We start from the raw sequence: 20,986 nt of genomic DNA on the forward strand, positions 1-20,986 counted from the left end.
CCTAGATATGTTACCAAACTCAACAGGGAAATTGAACAGTTTGCCACCATTGGATTCTAGGAGAAACACTGATATATTGGGATATATCTGTAATCTGGTCTATGGTAGAATGCTATCAATGTGAACTCACCTCCTTCTGATATCTCGTTCCATGGGTTGGGTGGGAACATGAATGCTGCATTGTGGATCTGATCTGTGATCTCTTCATCTTCGTTGAATGGAAATGTACCACTCAAACTGTGGGAGATGAAAAAGGAAACACATGAATGCAATTATCATTACACATGCTCACTTATAGGGAAAAAGGAATGAGTGTTCTACAAAAAAAGTTATAATCAATTGCACATGCCATGTGAATATCAGCTGGAGTTATATAACTGTCATTCAGTATGACCAGATCCGGATACAAGCCGATATACCAAAATTGATGTATTTGACCAGTAATTAGTAATACATTTTATGAACCAGGGATTGGATTATTTGACTGTTTGAATGTGTTCATGGCAAATTCTATCACCTTTTGCATCATATAGCTTACTCCTTAACTCCAAGTAAGGGTTATTAAAGTGGTAAAAATCAAGTTTTAATGATATGACAATATGTTCTTTGTAATGGCTCTATCTACATATGCCTATTAAAGATGCTGTGCGAAAATGCAGTGCTTACCTGACATAGACAATGACACCAACAGACCACATGTCTAGCGAGCGATTGTACCCCTTACTCCTAAGCACCTCTGGGGCCAGGTAGGCTGGGGTGCCTACCACAGAGCGCCGGAATGATTTTTCACCAATGATACGAGCAAAACCAAAATCACAAAGTTTCACCTGTTGTAGCATAAAAAACAAACAACACATAAGAAATGGAATGAGATAACGCAAGTATATCCTAATACTGGTACTTGAGCTGCATGAGAGGAGATTTATACAATAAAGATATGGTAAAAGGGTATAAATACTATATAGAAATACATTTATAAAGCACATGATAAACTAAAGAGTCTCTTTAGTCACTAAAGATATTCAATTATAAGGGAGGAGGGGGCATAAAACTGAGGGATCAGATATATATTTTGAATATCATTTACAAATTAATAAATAGATGGTAAGTGGTGGATAATAATTTTGCTAATGTTTGCACATTGAAAACAGATGATTAAGAAATAAACTTAGAAACTGATTAGTTCACCTGAGGGAAATCCCCATCTGATGAGAGTAGAACGTTCTCTGGTTTGAGGTCACAATGTACGATACTCTTAGAGTGAAGATACTTCAGGGCAATCAAGATCTGAAAATTAAAGAGCAAAATTACAAAATCTGTGAAAAAAGCCATATAAAATATCACAAGCACAAACTTGCTTCTATATGGCTGACAACAAATTGGTATATGTTTTTTTATGAAAATCATTATCTTTGAAAAACGTGTATTGCTTTTGTATATCTGATTTAATGTCACACACAAATTTGATCAAAGAGCACTGTCGCAGAAAGTAAACACCAAATATGTGAGATCTGGTTTGATATGAATGCATGTTATTCTCAATAAATGTTTCATTCTACACATTCATATCTAATGATTACATGATCTTGTTTTATCAATGTATTTACAGAATAAAGGCACTTTGTATCGGTTGAAAAAAATTACCATTTTGTATTCCATACATGAGAAGAAGTTAACCCATTGAGTTGGCTATATGTATTATCTGACCTGTGATATGAGGAACCTTGTGACCCTCTCAAAGAGTCTGCCATGAACACTGGACAGGATCATCTCCAGCATGTCACCCTTGAGCTTCTCCATCACAACGAAGACACGCTCTGGAGTCTCAAACATCTGCTCTAGGTTCACCACACCAGGATGACGCACTTTCTGCATGCAGAAGGGAATATAGGAGTGTGATGAGAGAGAGAGGGAGAGAGAGAGAGAGGGAGAGTTAGACAAGAAGAAGAGAACGAAAGGGAAAGACAAGGGAAGAAATGGATCAGCATTTAGTTTCATCAACAATTAAGATATGCAGTTGGATGATCTTAATCAATATGAACATACCCCTCTACATAATAAAATGAAGGATATCATAGTATGGTAGTTCTAGATTTCTTTTTGCTCATAATAATTCCAATCAGCCCCTAAACTCACTTTCCATACAACTCTCCTAGAGAGAGATGAGCTGCCAAGACACTAGGCAGACCACTTATTCTGACTCCCTTTAACAAGGTTATGTTGCTTAATCTCTGAAGAAAGAAGAGCAACCCATTCATTAGGACATGGGTATCCTGAATGTATTTAATACACAGCTCAATTCACTCTTTACTATGTCACAGAGCACTAGAACAAAAGAATTTTGTTCATGATAGGTCTGGGTATCAACCCAACTTAAGCCAAAATCTATAAAGACGGGCTTCATAGATTCAAAGCAGATTAGTGAGATTAGGTTGTAGGTTTGCCCATACAGTAAAGCAATTAGTCACGAAGAACAAAGCCAAGTATGACCATGGATTAGGTGATAACAAACAGGTGACCAGAAAGCATTCTACAGATTCAATCTTATTCGTATGGTACAACAATGTTTTTAAAAACATATATCACATTTTAGGCTAAATCACTATAAATCTCTTCATAAAGTTCATGTAATACCAACATGCATCAACTAGGATGCTTAAGTAGTTACAGAACTAAAATTATATGTCCATGGAATGTTTGAGTGAAGAATATGTCTTGTATAGCAATAAATATTGAAATGATCCTCATGGATACAGAAGTCATTCCAATGACTAAATTTGATTTTATACATGGTATGTGTTTCATTACAAATCGCATCTTGGCCTAAATGATTCTGCCAAATCTTTATACAGTATATATTTGATGACTGGATATTATATTGTCAGACTTACATGTAAGATGGCCACTTCATTCTTGAGTTGAGTTTCTTGTTTGGTTGGAAAGCGAAACTTGTCAATAACCTTGATTGCCACTTGCCTTCCTGAAGTTCTGTGTACACCTGAACAAATGAGACAATGAAGTGGGTACAATAATATATCACATCAACTAGCACAAAACAAATTACAGTATACTTGCTGCACAGTTCTGACTGCTAAACCGTTTGAAAATTCAGCATTTAAGGTGGCAAAAGAAGTTACATTTCAAATAATAGACTTTTTTTAATACCCTTTTTTAAGATTCTAAAAGACAAAGTTTTCAAAATGTTAACAAATAAACCCTTCATAAAGTTTGAAATGAACATTACAGGTAATAAATTACAAATATAACAAGTCAAGTTCTTGACACATTCCATTAAGTCCTCCATACATATTGTGACATATATTTCAAGGCTGGAATTTAGTAACCCAACAATAAATTTTCTGTATACATCTTCTTCTTTTTTAAGTGAGAAAATTTGACTTTGGACTTACCTCCATAAACAATTCCAAATTGTCCTGATCCCAAGATTTCATCTGGGAAGATCTGGTAGTGCTGACTGATGTCGTTATTTTCTCGTTTGTTGAGAAAAGATGGCTCTGAGACCTTTGCGGGGAAATCATCTCCATTTTCTGTGGCATTTACTGGACCTTGATAGGAGGAGGAACAATTTGAATGGTTGATATAGTTAGTTCTTGCAGTGGGTTTCTTATAAGAATCCTGAAAAAGAGATTGACTAGTGGATACAAGGTGATAGAGAGGGCTGGAAGTATTTGTCTTGTGGTAGTTAGATGGAGCATGCTGTCTGCGGTTAATGTTCAATAAATTCTCATTGCAAATTGGATACAATGTATGCCAACTGGACATCTGTTTCTCATTTGTTGTGGTAACCTGGCAAGGCATCTGACATGTGCTAGTAGTAGTGTGTTGCACCTGGGTTGTCTGATTCCTTGTGGATTTCTCCTGGGAAAACTGACTGTGAAGACTGCCATGTTGAAGATAATGCTCATTTTGGACCTGTCGTTCCAGAGAAAGATTTCTGAAGTTCTGCAAGGTGTTGCTGTTGAATTTTTCCAGGCAGAACTGATGATCAACAACATGTGACTGACTACACCAGATGCAAGGAAGGAACTGATCTCTGGTATTGACTGGAAATGACTTCTCTGACCTTCTGAAACTGCTCCATGGAGGCTTGGCAATGATCTTTGAAGGCACACAGTAGTTACTAGAATAGTCACTAGTCGGAGACGGACCATGGTTATCAGCATATCCAAGCATCTTCAAATAATTTTCTCACAGCATCAGTTAGTTAAATGAGGTATTAGTATAGTCCTGATAATATTCAAGAGAAATGTTGTATATTCGCTGTAACACCTAACAACCAAACCCAAGATCAAGTCCTGAAGTGTATTCTATTCTTGAAACTCAAAGATTAAATGATCAGATCGACTGCTCCGAAGAATCTTCGCATGATTGATAAATATGCTTAAGTCAATATGCAGGTGTAAATGCAAGTGTAGTTAGAATCAGAGTAACCATGAGTTAGAGTAGCCAAGATGAAATTAGAATGAATAGGATATAAATGAAGTAGATAGATAGGTGTGTATATTCATTCAACCAATCAGGTTACCTCTCTAAAGCCCATGCTACTTAATGAGTCAATTGACAATGTAAATAGACCCCTATTGTTTGAATTGCCTTTATACCAGGTGGATGGGTACAAGCTACTGGTGGTAGAATAAGTGCTTTGTGTATCCTCTGGGTCTGCTGTCACTTCAATATCATAAAAGGAAGTGGTTCAATGTACTTAATAAGGAGATCCTGGTTCACCATGGTTTAGGGGATAGTAGCAATTTACACTCTTTTATCAAGGAAACCCATTTAGATCATTTCTTTCTTTCAACTGTAATGACCAAGTCAAAAGACTAATGTGGCAAGATGCAGTGCATGCAAAGTCTCAAGGGAAATCACTGGATGATTGATACCAGTACAATGTTGGTAGTACCAGCTTCTTTAGTAATTAACCACTCTGCTTGTTCATTATAGAGGTATCTGAATGCTTTCCATTGTTAAGTTTTAGATAAATCCTCTTTCTTAAAGTTGGGAAGTTTAATGCTTCATTTCTTAATACAACCTTACATATATCAAAGCCTGATAAGCATTTCTCATTTCATTGCTTTAGATTTGGGCTGTCATACAGGCAATGCACAATTCAGGCAGTTGTTTTTAAGAATACATGCTCATTTCAAATACCAGGCATAAGAGAAGCTGATTTGGCACAGAACATGCAAAATATTGACCTCTATTTGAACAATTTGCAGTCTTTCTCTCCCAATTTGATATTCTATACTTTGCTGTTATTTTTCAAATTGATGATCGTAATGAAATGGTAAAGATATTTACAATCTGCTCACAATCTGGAAAATAGTAATATATCATGCTCATGCTCCCAATTCTAAGAACAAATTTCCATGTTTGCTCAATTATTGACTAAATTTCAGATTTCCCCTTTTAAGTCACAAAAGCAGATCCATAAATAACCAGATGCCTAACATTGCACCCCCCTATAAGTTGATTCTTGAGCTTGCACCTGTCTGAAGGGTTCCCTCTATCTACTCTAGCAGTCACCATGATACCGGGTTAGCAAGCAAAGCACCACTCTAAATTCTGTTCTTGTTTTTACCTTCTTTGCGCTCTTGACGATGATGGGGGTTATAACCTCTGGGAATTTGTATTACAGAATCATTTCCTGAAAGATACACACATCAGAAATTTCATGAGCATTCACATACTGCAACTTTTGTAAAAATTTGATTATCACATATTCCATAACAAAACAAATATCTTCACACCTCTAGTGACATCTGTGAGAGATATCCACATTACATCTTTGCAATACTTTAAGTCTTTAAGATCCAAGAAATGATCATTTAAAAAATATAAAGTGTTAAGTACCTATGTAGGTTGCGATGGAAGAGCGTATTTACTGACAAAGCTGTAATTTGTGCAGTACTTCACTTGCATTGACATTTAACAAGAAAAGCAGTGCTTTTGACATACAGAAAGAGTCTTAAAAGAGAGAAAGCTTTAGATTCACTAATCAGCCAGGATGAAGTTGAAAGTACTGAAGAACATGGACGTAGACGAGGTGAATTGACGCACTTTCTTCATGCACTGGCATCAAATCATATATATGTAAGTTCATGGGATGATTATAGTATGCATCATCCTCACAAAAAAGCCGACCCTGTCTTTACATAGACAGATTATGAAGTTCTCAAATATTAGGAGCATCTTCCACACCAAACGAGCTTTGAAATAATTGCTGCTTAATTAATATATAGTACTCAATTCATCTCGCATCAAGTACAATACCACATGGTAAAACACTGTTCAAACTTTATTAATTAGGTATGCTAAGATTCAAACAAAAGTCAACAAATAAATCAGTTATATAGCTGGAGTAAACTCCACTACCTTTCCTCGCCCATTTTTGGTTTATATATATATATATATATATATATATAAATATATGAAAGCTCCTTTTTCATTTCAAATGTATCATTTTCTTGTGGCTACATGTATATTGTACTATGGTAGAATTTTTACGGCGAAAGAGAAAAGTATTCTCAACATGTACAGATACGGCTCAGTCAAAAGAAGTTTCATCATCTCAAAAGAGAGAGAATGAGAGAGAGTGCTTTGTTTAATACACAGCAATGTCTGGCGAAGCAGCATCAGCAGGACTCAATAAAAAGGTGAAGAAAACAATGTGTAATCTACTACAAAGCGCACTAGCTCAGTGCAGTGATAGTCATTTACAATGAATAGTTGAGGAACAATAATTCTATTCCACCAATCGAAAGCACAAAACAGAGGACGACAAGCAAATCACCCTCCAGAATGTATTATTCTTGCTTTATGAAATGACCACAGAAAGAAGGCTAAGCAATCAAACATATATTTCTCACAATCATCTAAATGAGACTGCTACATGTACCTGCACTTGCTACAATACTTTTTCTTCTTTAAACAAGCAATATAATGGGATTCAAGGCTCAAGTTCAAAATTAATTTTGAAGCAAACTGTTTTTTCTTCAAGTTACAAACTTGGTATTATGTGGATAGTTTTTTTCTTAAGAATCTAAGAGACACACAGCCATACATATTTTATTGCTAGTATTTTTGCTGACAACTATTGATAATGGAGCAACATCGCATTCTAAAATTCCACATGTATTCAATGTATGTGATGGAGTGCACATGTATGAAATTACAGGCCAACCTGTAACCCAGTGCAAATAACTTACACTAAACTAAGAGCTCTACAACTTATCACATGAATTTCACATAGTCAGATAATTCAACAGCACAAGCAACCTGCTCATTGGATAAAAAGAGCAGCTCAGAGAGAGAGAGAGAGAGAGAGGGGGGGCATAGTGCTTACATGACATCTCACTTCAATGCTAAAAAAGCCCTTTAATCTATTCACAATGAGGAAGACTTTGTGCAAATAGCTTCTTTATTCTTTTATCAAAATAAAAACATGTATAGAGCTTTTAAATTATGAATACAGTACATACAAAAGTAAGTTCCCCCCTCAGCGACTCCTCATAATATTGGAACCATATGTTTTGAACAAATGTACCTAAAAGGGACAGACAGCCAGGGTTCTCTTGCAATTTTTTGTGTAAAAATCAGAGATATCCATCAAGTCATGCTTGAATAAACACACTCTGGAGACAAAATAACTACATCTCTAAATTCAAAAGAAGGATGTCATTTCTTTAGTGTACTGAGAGATAGTCAGATTCATGACGGTCGGCACTGTGTATGCAACGAACTTGTTAATCTCCAGTCATCATGCTGACCTTGAAACATTATTTCACGGATGACCGAGAACAAGTTAAAGGAAACATAACAAAACTAAAATGTTACCTAAGTAGTGTCCTTAAAAGTGATATTTACAAGAACATGCAGACTGTTTCCTCAATGAAACTGTAGTAATGACACTACCTCAGTAAAATGTTAGTCTTAGTTATGTTTTCTCTTAAGTTTTGCCCCGTCAACCATAAATATTTGATTCAAGGTCAAGAGGGTATCAAGAGATCATTAACTAGCCAAATACAAACACACATCACTAACATTCTAAATATAACCGTCTCTCAGGATACTAAAGAAATGGCTTCAATCTTGTGAATTTGAAATGTTGCTATTTTGTTATTAAAGCATGCTCATTCAAGCATGACCGAAACCTCTGATTTTCACACAATGCAACCACAGGCACAGTCCCTTCTAGGTACAGATGTTCAAAACTTTGCAGTTCAAAATTTATGAAGAGTTGCTCAGGGGGAACTTACTTCTTTCATTTTAGACTGAAATCTATCAAGAACAAATATTTTTGCATGTGCTCACGATGTAATCCTAAACAATCTTCTGTACATACGCCATGGAAATTATCATGATTTCAGTTTTTGGTTTAACGAAGTAATGATTATATTTAGTTTGCTGAAAGATGAACTAGAGTTTTCAACACCAGATAAAAAACAGTAATCCCCTTACATATTTTCTATGTTTTCTAGCGATATCACGATGATGTATAGACATAGCCTGAATGTAAATCAACAAAATCTCTTCAATCTGATGATCATCTTGGGTTTATATTTATGTCCCATGATTAGTATAAAATGAATGTTTCCAATGAAGATGAAGGTTACAGCTATCAGGTACCACTGGTTGAATATCGTTGTTATACTTACTTGGACTAGAAGTGCTAGTGATACTAGTGCCACTTTGCTGAGGAGTGACAGGCATAAGGGCCTGCCGGATCTTCTGTTCCCAATCTCTGGCCACATCCGCCCCGACCCAGCTCTGTTCAGGCTCCTCATCCACCGATGAGCTCGATGGCACAGGCAGTTTGGAGCTGGAGGTGGTACTGCCTCCCGACCCCTTCTCGGAGCTGCTATCCCCTAGTGAAGCTCTCTCGCCCACATAGTAGTTTGTCTTGGCAGTCTGTATCTCGAAGCAGTGAGTGGAGTTGAATCCGTCTCCTCCTACCAGCCCGGAGATGCCCATACCACTACTGCTGCTACCACTACCACTCCCATCCTGAGATGGTTTCACCATCCTCACAGACAGGATTTCAGACAGTGGAATTTCCTGAAAAATATGACAGAAATATTAGCAATGACAGGTTCATTTTTAACTTGGTAACTACATCCAAGTTTAAAGTATGCATCCGCTAACATTCATTTTAGTTTATAATTATTTTTTTTTGGGGGGGGGGGGGGATGGGGGTGGTTATAAAAACACAGAGCATCTGATTACATTTTGAAATTTAATCTTCATGCCAAGTGTCACACTCCTTTCAGTGCCCAGCCCTGATTGAGTACACATTGCCTTTGCTCGATGGACCACTAACTTACCAGGACATGGAATGAGAAGTGTTTATTTTCATTGACCTCTGATCCTGACCTCATTAACTCTCATGCTAAATGGCATTAAGGTTACAGCTTGTCCTCAGAAGTTTAAAGATATCACAGTTCTAAGAGTTGCATCCCATGATCTAATAAAACATTATCCCCAAGTTGTTTCAATCTAATTACCCCTTGTGATACATGCCACTAAGGTTATTGTATACTGATAAACAATTCTTAAATAGTGCACATCTTAAATACTTGTGGAGGTATGAACATTAAGAGAGGACGAGAGCCCTCTGCGGATGGCTAAACAGCTGCTCATGCTTTTTGACACCAGATTAAGTTACAAAGACATATACCTGTTAAATGCACTGTTTGCTATTGCTTTTTATTGAAGAAAAAAATGAGCCTATTTAAATCAGTTTTAATTGTCATGGTTGGAAGAAAACTCCTTGAAATATGAGACACAAGCCAGATCAGAACTAGTACTCTATGATCACTATAAATTTAAATACACAGACTACACATAAACCCCTTTAAAAAAGTTGGAAACTCAAGTTTATATCTTTCTTGTCATGACATAATTATCGCTTTGTTTAGTATGATTGGAATATATGATCATTAGATGCTGCTTGTAAGTGTCGGCTTGCATGGTGATGTAGATATACAGTAGGTTTGCGGTTAGCACCATGTGTGAGAGAGAGAGAGAGGTTTGAGGAGTCTGACTATCCGTCGTCAGGATGACGGATAGTCAACCTGTTCGAAACGTCGAGCCACTCATCCTCTCCAAGCGCTCTAGTTCTCCTGAGAACTATATGCTAAGAAAGATAACAAACAGCCAAGAAAGATTACCCAGTCAGAGTCCTTTTCAGGACTCCTCAAACCTCTCTCTCTCTCACACATGGTGCAACCGCTAACCTACGGTATATATGATCATTGTTTTTTAAAATTATACCATATTTGTTATGATTTTGCAGCCATGGAGGGAGCGGTACATCAAAATAAGGGACAGGGTCAAAAGTGAAAAGTTACAAAATGCAGTGGTAAGCACCAGTATTGTTATGCAGTGCATTTTGCAACAATTTTGCTTTTGACATTGCCCCTTATTTTGATGTAATGCGCATTCCATGACTGAAAAATAATAACAAACAGGATATCATTTTAAAGGGGAACAAACACACTTTCTAATTATACTAAACATATTAATGATGATGCCATAAAAAGAGAGATATAATCAATCAAACCTGAGTTTCCAAACTCATTTTGAGGGGTTTAGAAAGTGACTTCATGCCTATTGTACATACCTTATAATATCTGGTGCTGCTCTCACTCTGGTACAGAGTAATAGCCTTAGTGTCTATTCTCCAGTAATGTCTCTTGCGCTGTGGGAGAGAAACATACAAAACATTGCAACATCTTTATTTGAAGCCAGACATTTGATTGTTGCCTGCTATTGATAAAGCTGCCAATGTTGCTATTTTCATGTCAGCAAAATAACAAGTAAAGCCACCAAAGAGCCATGAAAGCAGTGCCGGCTTTCCTTACAATACTTTTTAATCTAACGCTAACGAACATCGCACCTTCCTTGGGTCGTCTTGAAGAAACACCCTACCTGAACCCCTCCCCATCAGGGGCACTGTCCAATGACCCCTCCCCATTCCCCAAGGGGCCCTACACAGCCCCAGACCCCTCTTCCTCCCTCTGGTTGCTGGCTTGTCTATTCAATTTCCCTGCTATCAATCATCTTAGTAAGAACCTTGTGAAACCTTACAATCTGTGAGCAAAGCTTTTGTCATCTCAAATGTCAAAAGCAACTTTTTTTGACGTATTGATATCTCTTCCAGACACACAAACAAATAAAATCAGAAGGTCATTAGATGCATGCTTCACAATTTTGTTTTCACTAAGGCTCATTAATTCAACAAATAGGGAGAGAAAAAAAGAAAATAGATACCATACACAAACCCATCAATATACAAGTATTATGTATACAGGTAAATCTCAGATCATTATGCAGATGAAGTCCAGTTTTGTGGATGTTGTGACTACAATATTTCATATCTACTATGAGGATTTTTCTTTTTAAGCTGAGTGAATTCACAATAAGGCTGCAAAAACCCGGTTCACAGAATGCCTTAGAGGGCACTTTAATATTAAAATGTATAATTTCTTGACAGTTTCCTTTCTATCATTATATTTTTTACAGGGGAGGGGGGCTGACACTATGAAAACTTGACTATCAATTTAATTTATAGATCCATCAGACTGAAATGCTAAACTATATCAACAATTGTTGGTGGACAGAATGATTTGTTAGGCTTTGATCCCACGACAGGGATCTTGCCAGTGTATCACACTTGGTGCTAATACTAAATGTTGGGGACTTAACGAACAAACACAAGGAGCGAAATCTCTCATACAGCATTAATAAGTATATCAATACCTAATTTCAACCTTTAAAACCTTTGATCCTCCAAAATCAGCCCTTTGGATGCTACAAGAACATATTTCCTTCAATTAAGACCAACAAAAATATGTCAATGCATACTTTCAGCATCTGATTTTGCTTTGGTAATCTAAAACATCCAAAGGGATCCAGCAAGGCCTTATACCTCAGTCACAACACCAACCAACTCCAAACTTCTAAACCAACAAAATGATTCTTCGCAAAGGCAGTTATTTAATGCTGTATTCGGTCTGGTGTCGGTCTTGTTGGTGTGACAAAGGTGTTACTTCTTTCAATTTGGACCAAGGGTGAACATGATTATGCAGGACACCTGGATGACCTTACCATGCTATCTTTGTCCGTGTAATGGACCATCCATCCTTCCTTCAGGACTTGTGATCCTCTTCGCTTAGTATGTTTCACAGACTGCACAATACGCATGAGTGGAATGTTGTTGCTTTGAACAGGGCTGTAGGAAGGAGAAGGAACAATGAGATGCAACTTACATGTTTGTTTTTTACTCATTGACATTCCCTTGCTGATGAGATGACAATATTAAAGGACTGAATAGGATTCATTATCAGTCACAAGATCAACATCAGCCATTCATGTTCAACATTCTACTGTTAACCAGGGCTCAAATTAATTTTTTGTCCACGGGGGCTCTTCCCCCCCAAAAAAGAGCCCCTGTGAGCCTTCTCACGGGGGCTCTTTTAGTACTGACGGGGGCTCTTTTTTATACAAATATCCATTGAATTGGTACCTTTGATACTCCTCAATTATTTGCTATTTCATCATTATCATTTCTTCTTATCTTCTTCTCTTTCTTCTCAGTCTTTTTCTTTACTGGCTTCTTCGCTTTCTTGGGGGCTGCCTTGACTTTCTTTGCGGCATTTTCCCTCTTACAAATTTACAAGCTACATAGCTGTTACTGGCCTGTGTATACAATATATACGCATACAACACTGATCTTTATGATGTCTTTAACGTGACATATCTTCTTCTCTCCTTGCAAACGAGAAAGAAAACAAGGTCATTAAAAGGGATTAAGCGACAAATAATGATTGTGATTCAAATTGATGCGAATATTTGTTTGAATAAACAAAAAAGAAAACAAGGTTATTTAATAAAAGAATCATGGGACAAATAATCATTGTGATTCAAATTGATGCAAGGATTTTTTTTAATAAGCAATGTTTTTCACCCGAATCGTCTTTGTAAAAACAACTTTTACAAATCTCAGCCATGCTTACTGAGTTGAGACGTTCCATTCAATGTAAAATACTCATTAAAGAATACACTTCTCCTAATCTGAAAGTGATCTTACAACACAGTGGCAGATTTGCATGGCTGAGATTTGTAAAAGTTATTTTTACAAAGAAGATTCTGGTGAAAAGCATTGCTTATTCAAAAAAATCCTTGCATCAATTTGAATCACAATGATTATTTGTCGCATGATTCTTTTATTAAATAACCTTGTTTTCTTTTTTGTTTGCAGGGGGAAAAGAAGCTATGTCACGTTAAGAAATCATAAAGATCAGTTGTATTATGCGTATATACATATGATACCAGAACAAATGTTGATTATCAGAATGTCATTTTGGAATACCTCTATACAAATACCACATTGTCTTTAGCCCGTATCAGTATTAGTATGATCCAGTATAAAGCTATTATTCTTTATTTAATTCAGTATAATGCTTTTCCTCAAAAATAGTTTTGTTATTTTTTTAGGGTTGAGACGCTAAGAAATGGTTTCAAATGTACATTACACGAACCCTGAACCATTGCAAAATGATGGTGGTCTCTCTCTCTCTCTCTTTATTTTAATCATGCATTATCAACTACATATAAAGCAGCAACCAAAAACTTAGGGTTATCTGAGATAGGTGAAAGTAAGAGTTAAAAAGAAAGTCATGCTAAAACGGCGCTTCACTTCCCCCCGCCCCCTGAAAAAAATAAAATAGATTAGTAGTCCTCCTCTCCAGCACCCCCTCCCTGCTTTAATATCACATTTTCACTTGGCAGCCCAAGGGGGACAAGGGGGGGGGGGGGGGTTGGGGGTGGGAGGAGGGGGTTAAACCCCCTCCCCCCCCCCCCCCCCCCCCCCCCCCCCCCCCGTAGATCTGCCCATGTTACCATATCCTTCCACGACATCTTGTTCTCTTCATCTTCCTCTTCTTCTCAATAGGGACTTTTAGATTTGCGTGGACGTGTTACTTCCTTTTAAGGCACTGGCAGTCACATGTGACGTCCTTTTAAGCACTGGCAGTGCCTTAAAAGGAGGTCACACGTTGCAGTCCATGTTCTCAACGTGCAAATCTAAAAGTCCCTAATATTGATTTACTGGTCAAGGTTCATTATTTGCTGACAACGAAAAACTGACCATGTTTCTGCCCTTGCGCGATCGCCTCCAGCTCCAGCAGACATGGCGCGGCAGCCTAATAGGCCTATAAAACGAGAAATCTTGCACACTAATCTTAGTTCCATTTCATTGGTTTAAGGTTTGAAAATTGAAACTCAATATTGTGTTAAAGTTATAACAGAAAAGATAATCTTTATTTTATAATTCCACCGGGGCGATTTTTAATTTTGCAATCGTCCCCGTGAGCAACCTGATGGGGGCGATTATGTAGCTCATGGGGGCGAATTGCCCACCGCCCCAGTGTATTTTGAGCGCTGCTGTTAACAAATATCAGAGTTATCTCAACGGTTTAAAAATTATTTGGATTGTACTATGTGGTAAAGCTCACCTAAGTTCTGGTAATTGAATTACATTGTGAGAGAAAGTCAAAAAATAGCAATATTCTGGATTCGTCTAAAACACTAGATAGTTGTTCGATCAAACAAAATATAAACAAAAATACACAAATATACTGGACATAACTTTCAATGAAAAGCACAACTTATATTTGCACTTGTCCGTCTACGTGTTATGTATGCGATTGGACCAACTAGCAATATGTCCTCGTCATCCTTTGCTTTTTACTAAGCAATTACATATCCTCTATCAATATCACTTGGTAGATACCATTTATAAGCAGCCCTGAGCATGCAGTACACTTTCATTGGATTCTTTGACAAATGTATGTTTTGTCTTTATCAGAACCCAATACCACCTGTACTCACACAGTTTATGGCACATCTATGGTGAAGTATTTAAGAAACTTCTTGTAAAACATTTAATCTCATGCTTGTTTAATACTTCCTCTTTGAAACTGTTCCTACACAATGAGAGATGCATACCTGAGTGGATTTTCATTGACTGGGGAGTCCGGCAGTGTTTCATCTCCAATACTGTCCCTGTTTGATCCATTCTCATTCTCCTCAGCCTCATTCTCATCGCTCTCAATCAGCCTCTCCTGATCATCATTGTCTCCTAAATACATGGATGAGGCAAGAAATATACTGTGTCATGTATGTACATATATATATATATATATATATATATATATATATATAAAACCCTACATGGTACATTAAGTGGACATCATAAAAATCCTAACCCTAACCCTAACCCTAACCCTAACCCTAAAACCTAACCCTAAACCTAACCCTAACCCTAACCCTAACCCTAACCCTAATGTCTACTTAATGACTCATTTTTTCACTCCCAATGTCCTTCCAATGACGCCTTTAGTAAAATTACATATATAGAGAGAGATATATGACAAAATTGGGCCTTCCACGAGAAATAAAACGTAAAAAACGTTAAGAGGACACCAAATTGTCCTTCTAATGACAATGTCTACTTAATGACTCATTTTTTCACTCCAAATGTCCCTCTAATGACGCCTTTAGTAAAATATATATATATATATATATATATATATATATGTGTGTGTGTGTGTGTGTGTGTGTTAACAGACACAATAGACCACAGGGAAACCATATATTGTATCAGTCAACAACTACAGTTAGCACATATAAGCCATACAAGTTTGCTGTGTCCCTAGCAGAAGGGCATGAACAGACAGAGGATGTAAATTTGAAGAAAAACAAATTCCAAATCTTTGACCTTTCTTTGAGCACATCCACACAACACATTTCAATCTGTGTATCATCTTAATTGTAACAGTGATAGGTTATACTTATATACCTTAGATTTCTATCCTTTAATCGCAAAACTAAAAAAGGATGAACAATTTGAAAAATGTTGTGTTTGACATCTTTTACTGGGCACATGACAAACTTCTGTTGAATTTCCTTGTTCAAGTGAATAGGCCCATTGTAAGACCTCTCAAGGATTTACCTGATACATCTTAGAGGAAATACTTGGCTTTACAGTGCTTTGAGAATTATTTTATTGTATGGACATGCTAATGTACATTTAGTTTGTATTTTGATTGATGTAACCATACATCCTTTAGTGTCCGAATTTGAGGAAAGCTAAATAAACCATTATTATTTGAGAAGTTGCACCCCTGCCATTAAATAACAGTTCTAGGGAATACACTGACATTTCACATTTTTTAATTTCAAGCTTGCTCTGGAGAAAATGTCTCTATATAGAGGAAAATTTACGATCACTGATAGCTCCACTGATCTGATTTTCCTGTCCCAAGTCTTTCTTTCAAGTGAAATCTCATTGAAGTTCATATACGACTAGTAAACGTAGACTGTATGAGGTAGATTTCATGGCTTCCATCGCCCATTATAAGGAAGCCATGAGCATCACGGCTCAAACCAAGTCAGGAGCTTAGCAGAAAAATATTTTGTCATAAATGTAAAATGATTTCTTTAAGTTACATTTAAAAAAAATATAGAAATAGCAGATGATGAAATGTGTGCTTGAGAAAATCCTGAGCAAATTCCTATAAGTTGCATTTTATAGTCTCTGAAATATTAACCAGTCACTTCATTGAACATTCAGAGTACTGCAAATATTACAACCTTATATTTCAGTTCACTACTCCTGCTACACACCAGGGTATTACAATAATTCATATTATCAACTGTATCTGAGGCACTCATTGAAAGATAAACAAACTAAACTATAGTGCACAAGCCTAGGACCTCCTGATTCCAAGATTCACTGGGCCATCATAGTTCTGGAAGTAAACCTTAAAATGTATCCTCTTGATCTAGTGATAAATGAAAATTGCTTCAAACCTACCTTCTTGCAATGGTGTTTCCCCTAGACAGTCTTTAGGAACCTTGTCAGCACATCTTTTGTGGCAGTTGAATTTACAATCTAAAGAGAAATAAGGAAAAGAAAATGTTCTTATTTCAGTTATTTGTTGGATTGCGGGGAGATTCTGAAAACACTGTAAGTGTGACAAGTCTCTTTGATTACATAATCAGACTTTAACAAACAAAGTTCTCCAAAAAGGTAATTTGTAATAGACCTGTCTTGTCTTTGCCAACATGCATTCAATCCCAGACTTAAGGATCAAAATAATTCATATTTATTTTTTGTTTAAAAAAAAAACAGAACTTGAAATGAAAGCCATACCTTTGCATTGAAGTCCCTGACGGAATAGCCCTACCAGAAGCCTTTTGCAGTACTGGCAGATGGTTGGCTTAGTGTAGTTGTGTACAACAAACGTGTGGGGCACCTTGATGCGACTGGCTACTGCCCTCTCTACCCATAGTGGCCTGTTGCCCCATGACGGTGACCGGCGCTCCTTGTAGCTGTCGCTCTTCACTAGGGGAGTCTGCTGGGAGTGGGTTACAAATACTGCAAGCTGCTGCTGCTGCTGCTGCTGGTAGTGGAAATATCAACAATTATAGAAAATATAGTTACCCGGTTAGAGAAATGTATAACCTGTTACTACCACTATCAAAAATCCATGGAAGATAGTATATCTTCACTCAAAGGGGTTGACATGGTTAAAAGCCAGGGATAGTGAGTAGTAATAAGTGTTAAGAAAGTGCCATTTGATTCTCACTCATTCTGTTGATGATATCATTGTAAAGGGCATTTGAACAAGCATATTAATTATTACATATACTTGTAAATACATCATCATTATCACCATCATTTTTATACATGTACAAAAACATGTATACACCTGTAGATAACTTCTAAATGCTGCCTACACTGGAATGGAATCTTGAATTTCACCTGGAAAGTATTGGGATAATTAATTATCAAAGAAGTAGTGTTTCCAAGAAAATTGGCCCTGAAAATAATGGAAAATTGAGGGAGAAAATAGAAGGAATCACTACATGAATCCTTGCATCTCTTTTTTTAAAGAAAAATAAGAATGAAAAATCTGTATAAATTTTCATTTTCTTTTGTTATATAAATAACATAAAAACTTGCAACTCCAAAAGCATTTTTATAGTACATGTATACAATTTTATTTACACTGTATGCTTGGCAACAAACATATTTTTTCTAGTTTTAATGTAACAAAGTCACACTTCCTTTTAATGTACATTAGTTTGTACACAGTGTACTTAATATGCACCCATGCACATTGTGTACTCTACTATGACTGACTCATGGGGGTACGGTCATGCTACTATGCTTAGTTTATGGAACACAAGTTGTAATCATATCTTGCTTTTATTTGAGTCATCAATGATGACATGGGGGCCGTACAAGTCTGCTGAGTTTCAATGCTAGATTCATACTGTCTTCAACAGTACATTAACATTACTCCTTTTATGATAAGACTGGCACACTTGTTTATATAAAGAAGGCTTAAGAATACTAAACACTCTAATTAGTATTTGTATTTGTAATTTTGATAAATTTTAAATAGCGCCTACGACCACCCAATAGTAGCTGCAACCATGAAAATCTCAGAATATGATGTTGCGATATATAATTTCCAAACAGGAATAGCCAATCGATCAATTTTAGTCAAGAAACATTGTTTTATAGCTAAATTAATATCTTGACCTTGAGAGGGAGCTATACAACATACATGTAAGAGTTTTTTATTTACAATGTCAACACTTTAAGACTCAATTTCAACCGCGACAACGATCACTGAATATTGTAGGGTCGCATATGCTTCCAATATGTTAATTTGAACCAAATTCGTGACCAATACTAAAACTGTGTATTTCCTTTAACATGGGCATAAATATACATGAACCCTTCTGGTAAAATGAGAACAAAATAAATGTAACAACACACCCAACCAACTACTTCTCTTTTTTGTCAAATGTGTGGAATTGGTATTTATTTAACACAGCAAATATAATTAATGATAGACTTTGATTGATATCAGGTCCTAAATCATGAGAGGACCAAGGAGACAGGTGTTCCATTCTGAAGGATTTTAAATATTGCAAACCACACCCTACAGAGGCTGGAAACAAAATATGAGCTAGAAATAATTGACCCTCTAAAGTTGTATTGACATTAGGCTTCTTTTTAAAGTCCTACAAGTATGCACAGCAGGTATTGCAAGTTATAAAGAGAGGGAATAAAAAGCAAACACAGAGTGAGAGAGTGAGAAAGAAAACCAGAGAGAGAGAGAGAGAATGAGAGAGGAAGAAGAAGAGGGGACTCAGGGGACTAGCAACAGAACAAGAGAGATAATGAAGTGGGCAAATAAAAGAATGTTTAAAAGCAGTGGAGTACAAGGGAATTAATTCAAGATAAGTAAAGAAAGATGAATCTGGATCAGAATAAGAAAACAATATATAATGATACTGATGACAGGAGACAAATATCGGAAACAAGAAAATGAGAGGTGAGGGAAAAGAGAAGGAAGTACTACAAAATGGAAGTAATAATAAAGAAAAGACAAAGGAACAATAACAACGCAAAAGCAAAGAAAAGAAACAGAGAAAGAGAGGGATAAAATGCACACAAAAAAGTGAGAGAGATAATAAGCCTCTGAGCCCCAAGGTCTTGCAATATCAAAACAAGCGAACTTCAAAATTGTTTGCATGCGATTGAAAACCTGAATGGAACCATTATGGCACCCTGTTGATACAGTCACAAGGGTGGCTCTAATAAGAAAGAAAGGGCAGCTTTCTATTGTCTCCTTCTTCAGGAAACGTATGAACTACACAAGTACTTTATAACATAGAGAACAGAACAGAATATCAGGAAACAAATTGAAAATCGAATTCTGGTGAGATTGTAGGTAGTGAGGTCACCAACAGCACAAACAAATATAATTTTGCTAAAGAAATATAAATAACTTGTGATATGTACATTGTACAAGTAGGTGAATAAATACATGTATGCTTTCATTTGTTCTACAAATGACTAATGCTCTTTGAAGAGCACAACGTAGATAGAGTTTCCTCTAACCTGAAGGGAGTACCATTAAATTGTACAATAGAAAAGGATAGTACACAAGACATATCATCTTTGTAGTAATCCTTTCAAATCATACAATGGTCTTTTCTAATAACAGTGTACATGTACATGTAGATCATCTATTCCTTGTAAGGTATCACAAAACACAATTCAAAGACATGAGATCATTACAAGAAATGGGATTGTGATTTGATTAAACTTACCTGAGAATCTTCACTGGACAAACTGGTCTCAGATGGAGACCAGGGAATACTGGAGGAGGAAATCGCTAAGGAAGAGCGCCGTCGCTTGGATAACGTGCAGTCATTGGGAATTTTGAAAGCGCACCGTTTGTGGTAGTTACCCCCACACCCTATTGTAAGAGAACATAAACATAGATACATTTCATAACAGGTGTACATTAGGTAGTATGATTGCATACCACATAAATGTGGCAAGTAAACCTCAACCCAAAGAATAAGTGTAAGCATGCTGAAAGATGAGATTTATCCCTGCCTTTTGATGTTCAATATACCTTATGAAAGTGTACAAGAGATGAAGATATTCTTGGCATGGGGTAATGCCTTTTAAGTTTTAGCATGACATAGGCACAGTCCTTTTCTGGATAATGTGATGTACCAGACAAACTTGTATGTATACATGTATCATGCATCAAGCTTTAGTTGGAAATACTTTTAATTTAACTTTTTAGTGAAGTTTGCGTTCTGACAATTAGAGTACAAAAGATAACAGGTGAATGAAATACTTCCTCACCACACATACATGTACACACATGTTGGAAGGAAGCATCAATAATTGTGAATACATTCAATTGTTAAACGACTTTCAATAGTACATTACAATGCAATGTAAATGTACGTTATCAGGAAAATAGCAATGCCCATGTCGTGCCCAACATCCCTATATAAACTATAAACCAAGATCCCAATTTGTTAACTGGTGATCTTTTGTCCCGTAAAATAGACACAAAAT

General features: G+C 36.5%; 1 protein-coding gene across 4 annotated transcripts in view; it reads right to left on the reverse strand.

Moving 5' to 3' along the window:
* Positions 1 to 20,986, reverse strand: part of LOC575375 (serine/threonine-protein kinase D3) — a 45,698-nt gene that overhangs the window by 5,033 nt on the left and 19,679 nt on the right. For 2 of the 4 annotated variants that reach the window (XM_030999563.1, XM_030999561.1), the window contains 14 exons: positions 20,218 to 20,366; positions 17,237 to 17,486; positions 16,898 to 16,975; positions 15,028 to 15,160; positions 12,127 to 12,250; positions 10,640 to 10,717; positions 8,676 to 9,075; positions 5,600 to 5,665; positions 3,411 to 3,566; positions 2,892 to 2,998; positions 1,708 to 1,869; positions 1,189 to 1,287; positions 667 to 827; positions 131 to 237 (listed from right to left, as the gene is read on the reverse strand). In XM_030999563.1, coding sequence (XP_030855423.1) covers positions 131 to 237; positions 667 to 827; positions 1,189 to 1,287; positions 1,708 to 1,869; positions 2,892 to 2,998; positions 3,411 to 3,566; positions 5,600 to 5,665; positions 8,676 to 9,075; positions 10,640 to 10,717; positions 12,127 to 12,250; positions 15,028 to 15,160; positions 16,898 to 16,975; positions 17,237 to 17,486; positions 20,218 to 20,366 — 2,070 coding nt within the window. The remainder of the gene's footprint in view (positions 1 to 130; positions 238 to 666; positions 828 to 1,188; positions 1,288 to 1,707; positions 1,870 to 2,891; positions 2,999 to 3,410; positions 3,567 to 5,599; positions 5,666 to 8,675; positions 9,076 to 10,639; positions 10,718 to 12,126; positions 12,251 to 15,027; positions 15,161 to 16,897; positions 16,976 to 17,236; positions 17,487 to 20,217; positions 20,367 to 20,986) is intronic. The other 2 variants (XM_030999562.1, XM_030999564.1) reach the window with 2 other exon arrangements.

This window comes from Strongylocentrotus purpuratus, unplaced genomic scaffold, assembly GCF_000002235.5.
Source record: "Strongylocentrotus purpuratus isolate Spur 01 unplaced genomic scaffold, Spur_5.0 spur5_scaffold_5, whole genome shotgun sequence".
NCBI lineage: Eukaryota > Metazoa > Echinodermata > Echinoidea > Camarodonta > Strongylocentrotidae > Strongylocentrotus > Strongylocentrotus purpuratus.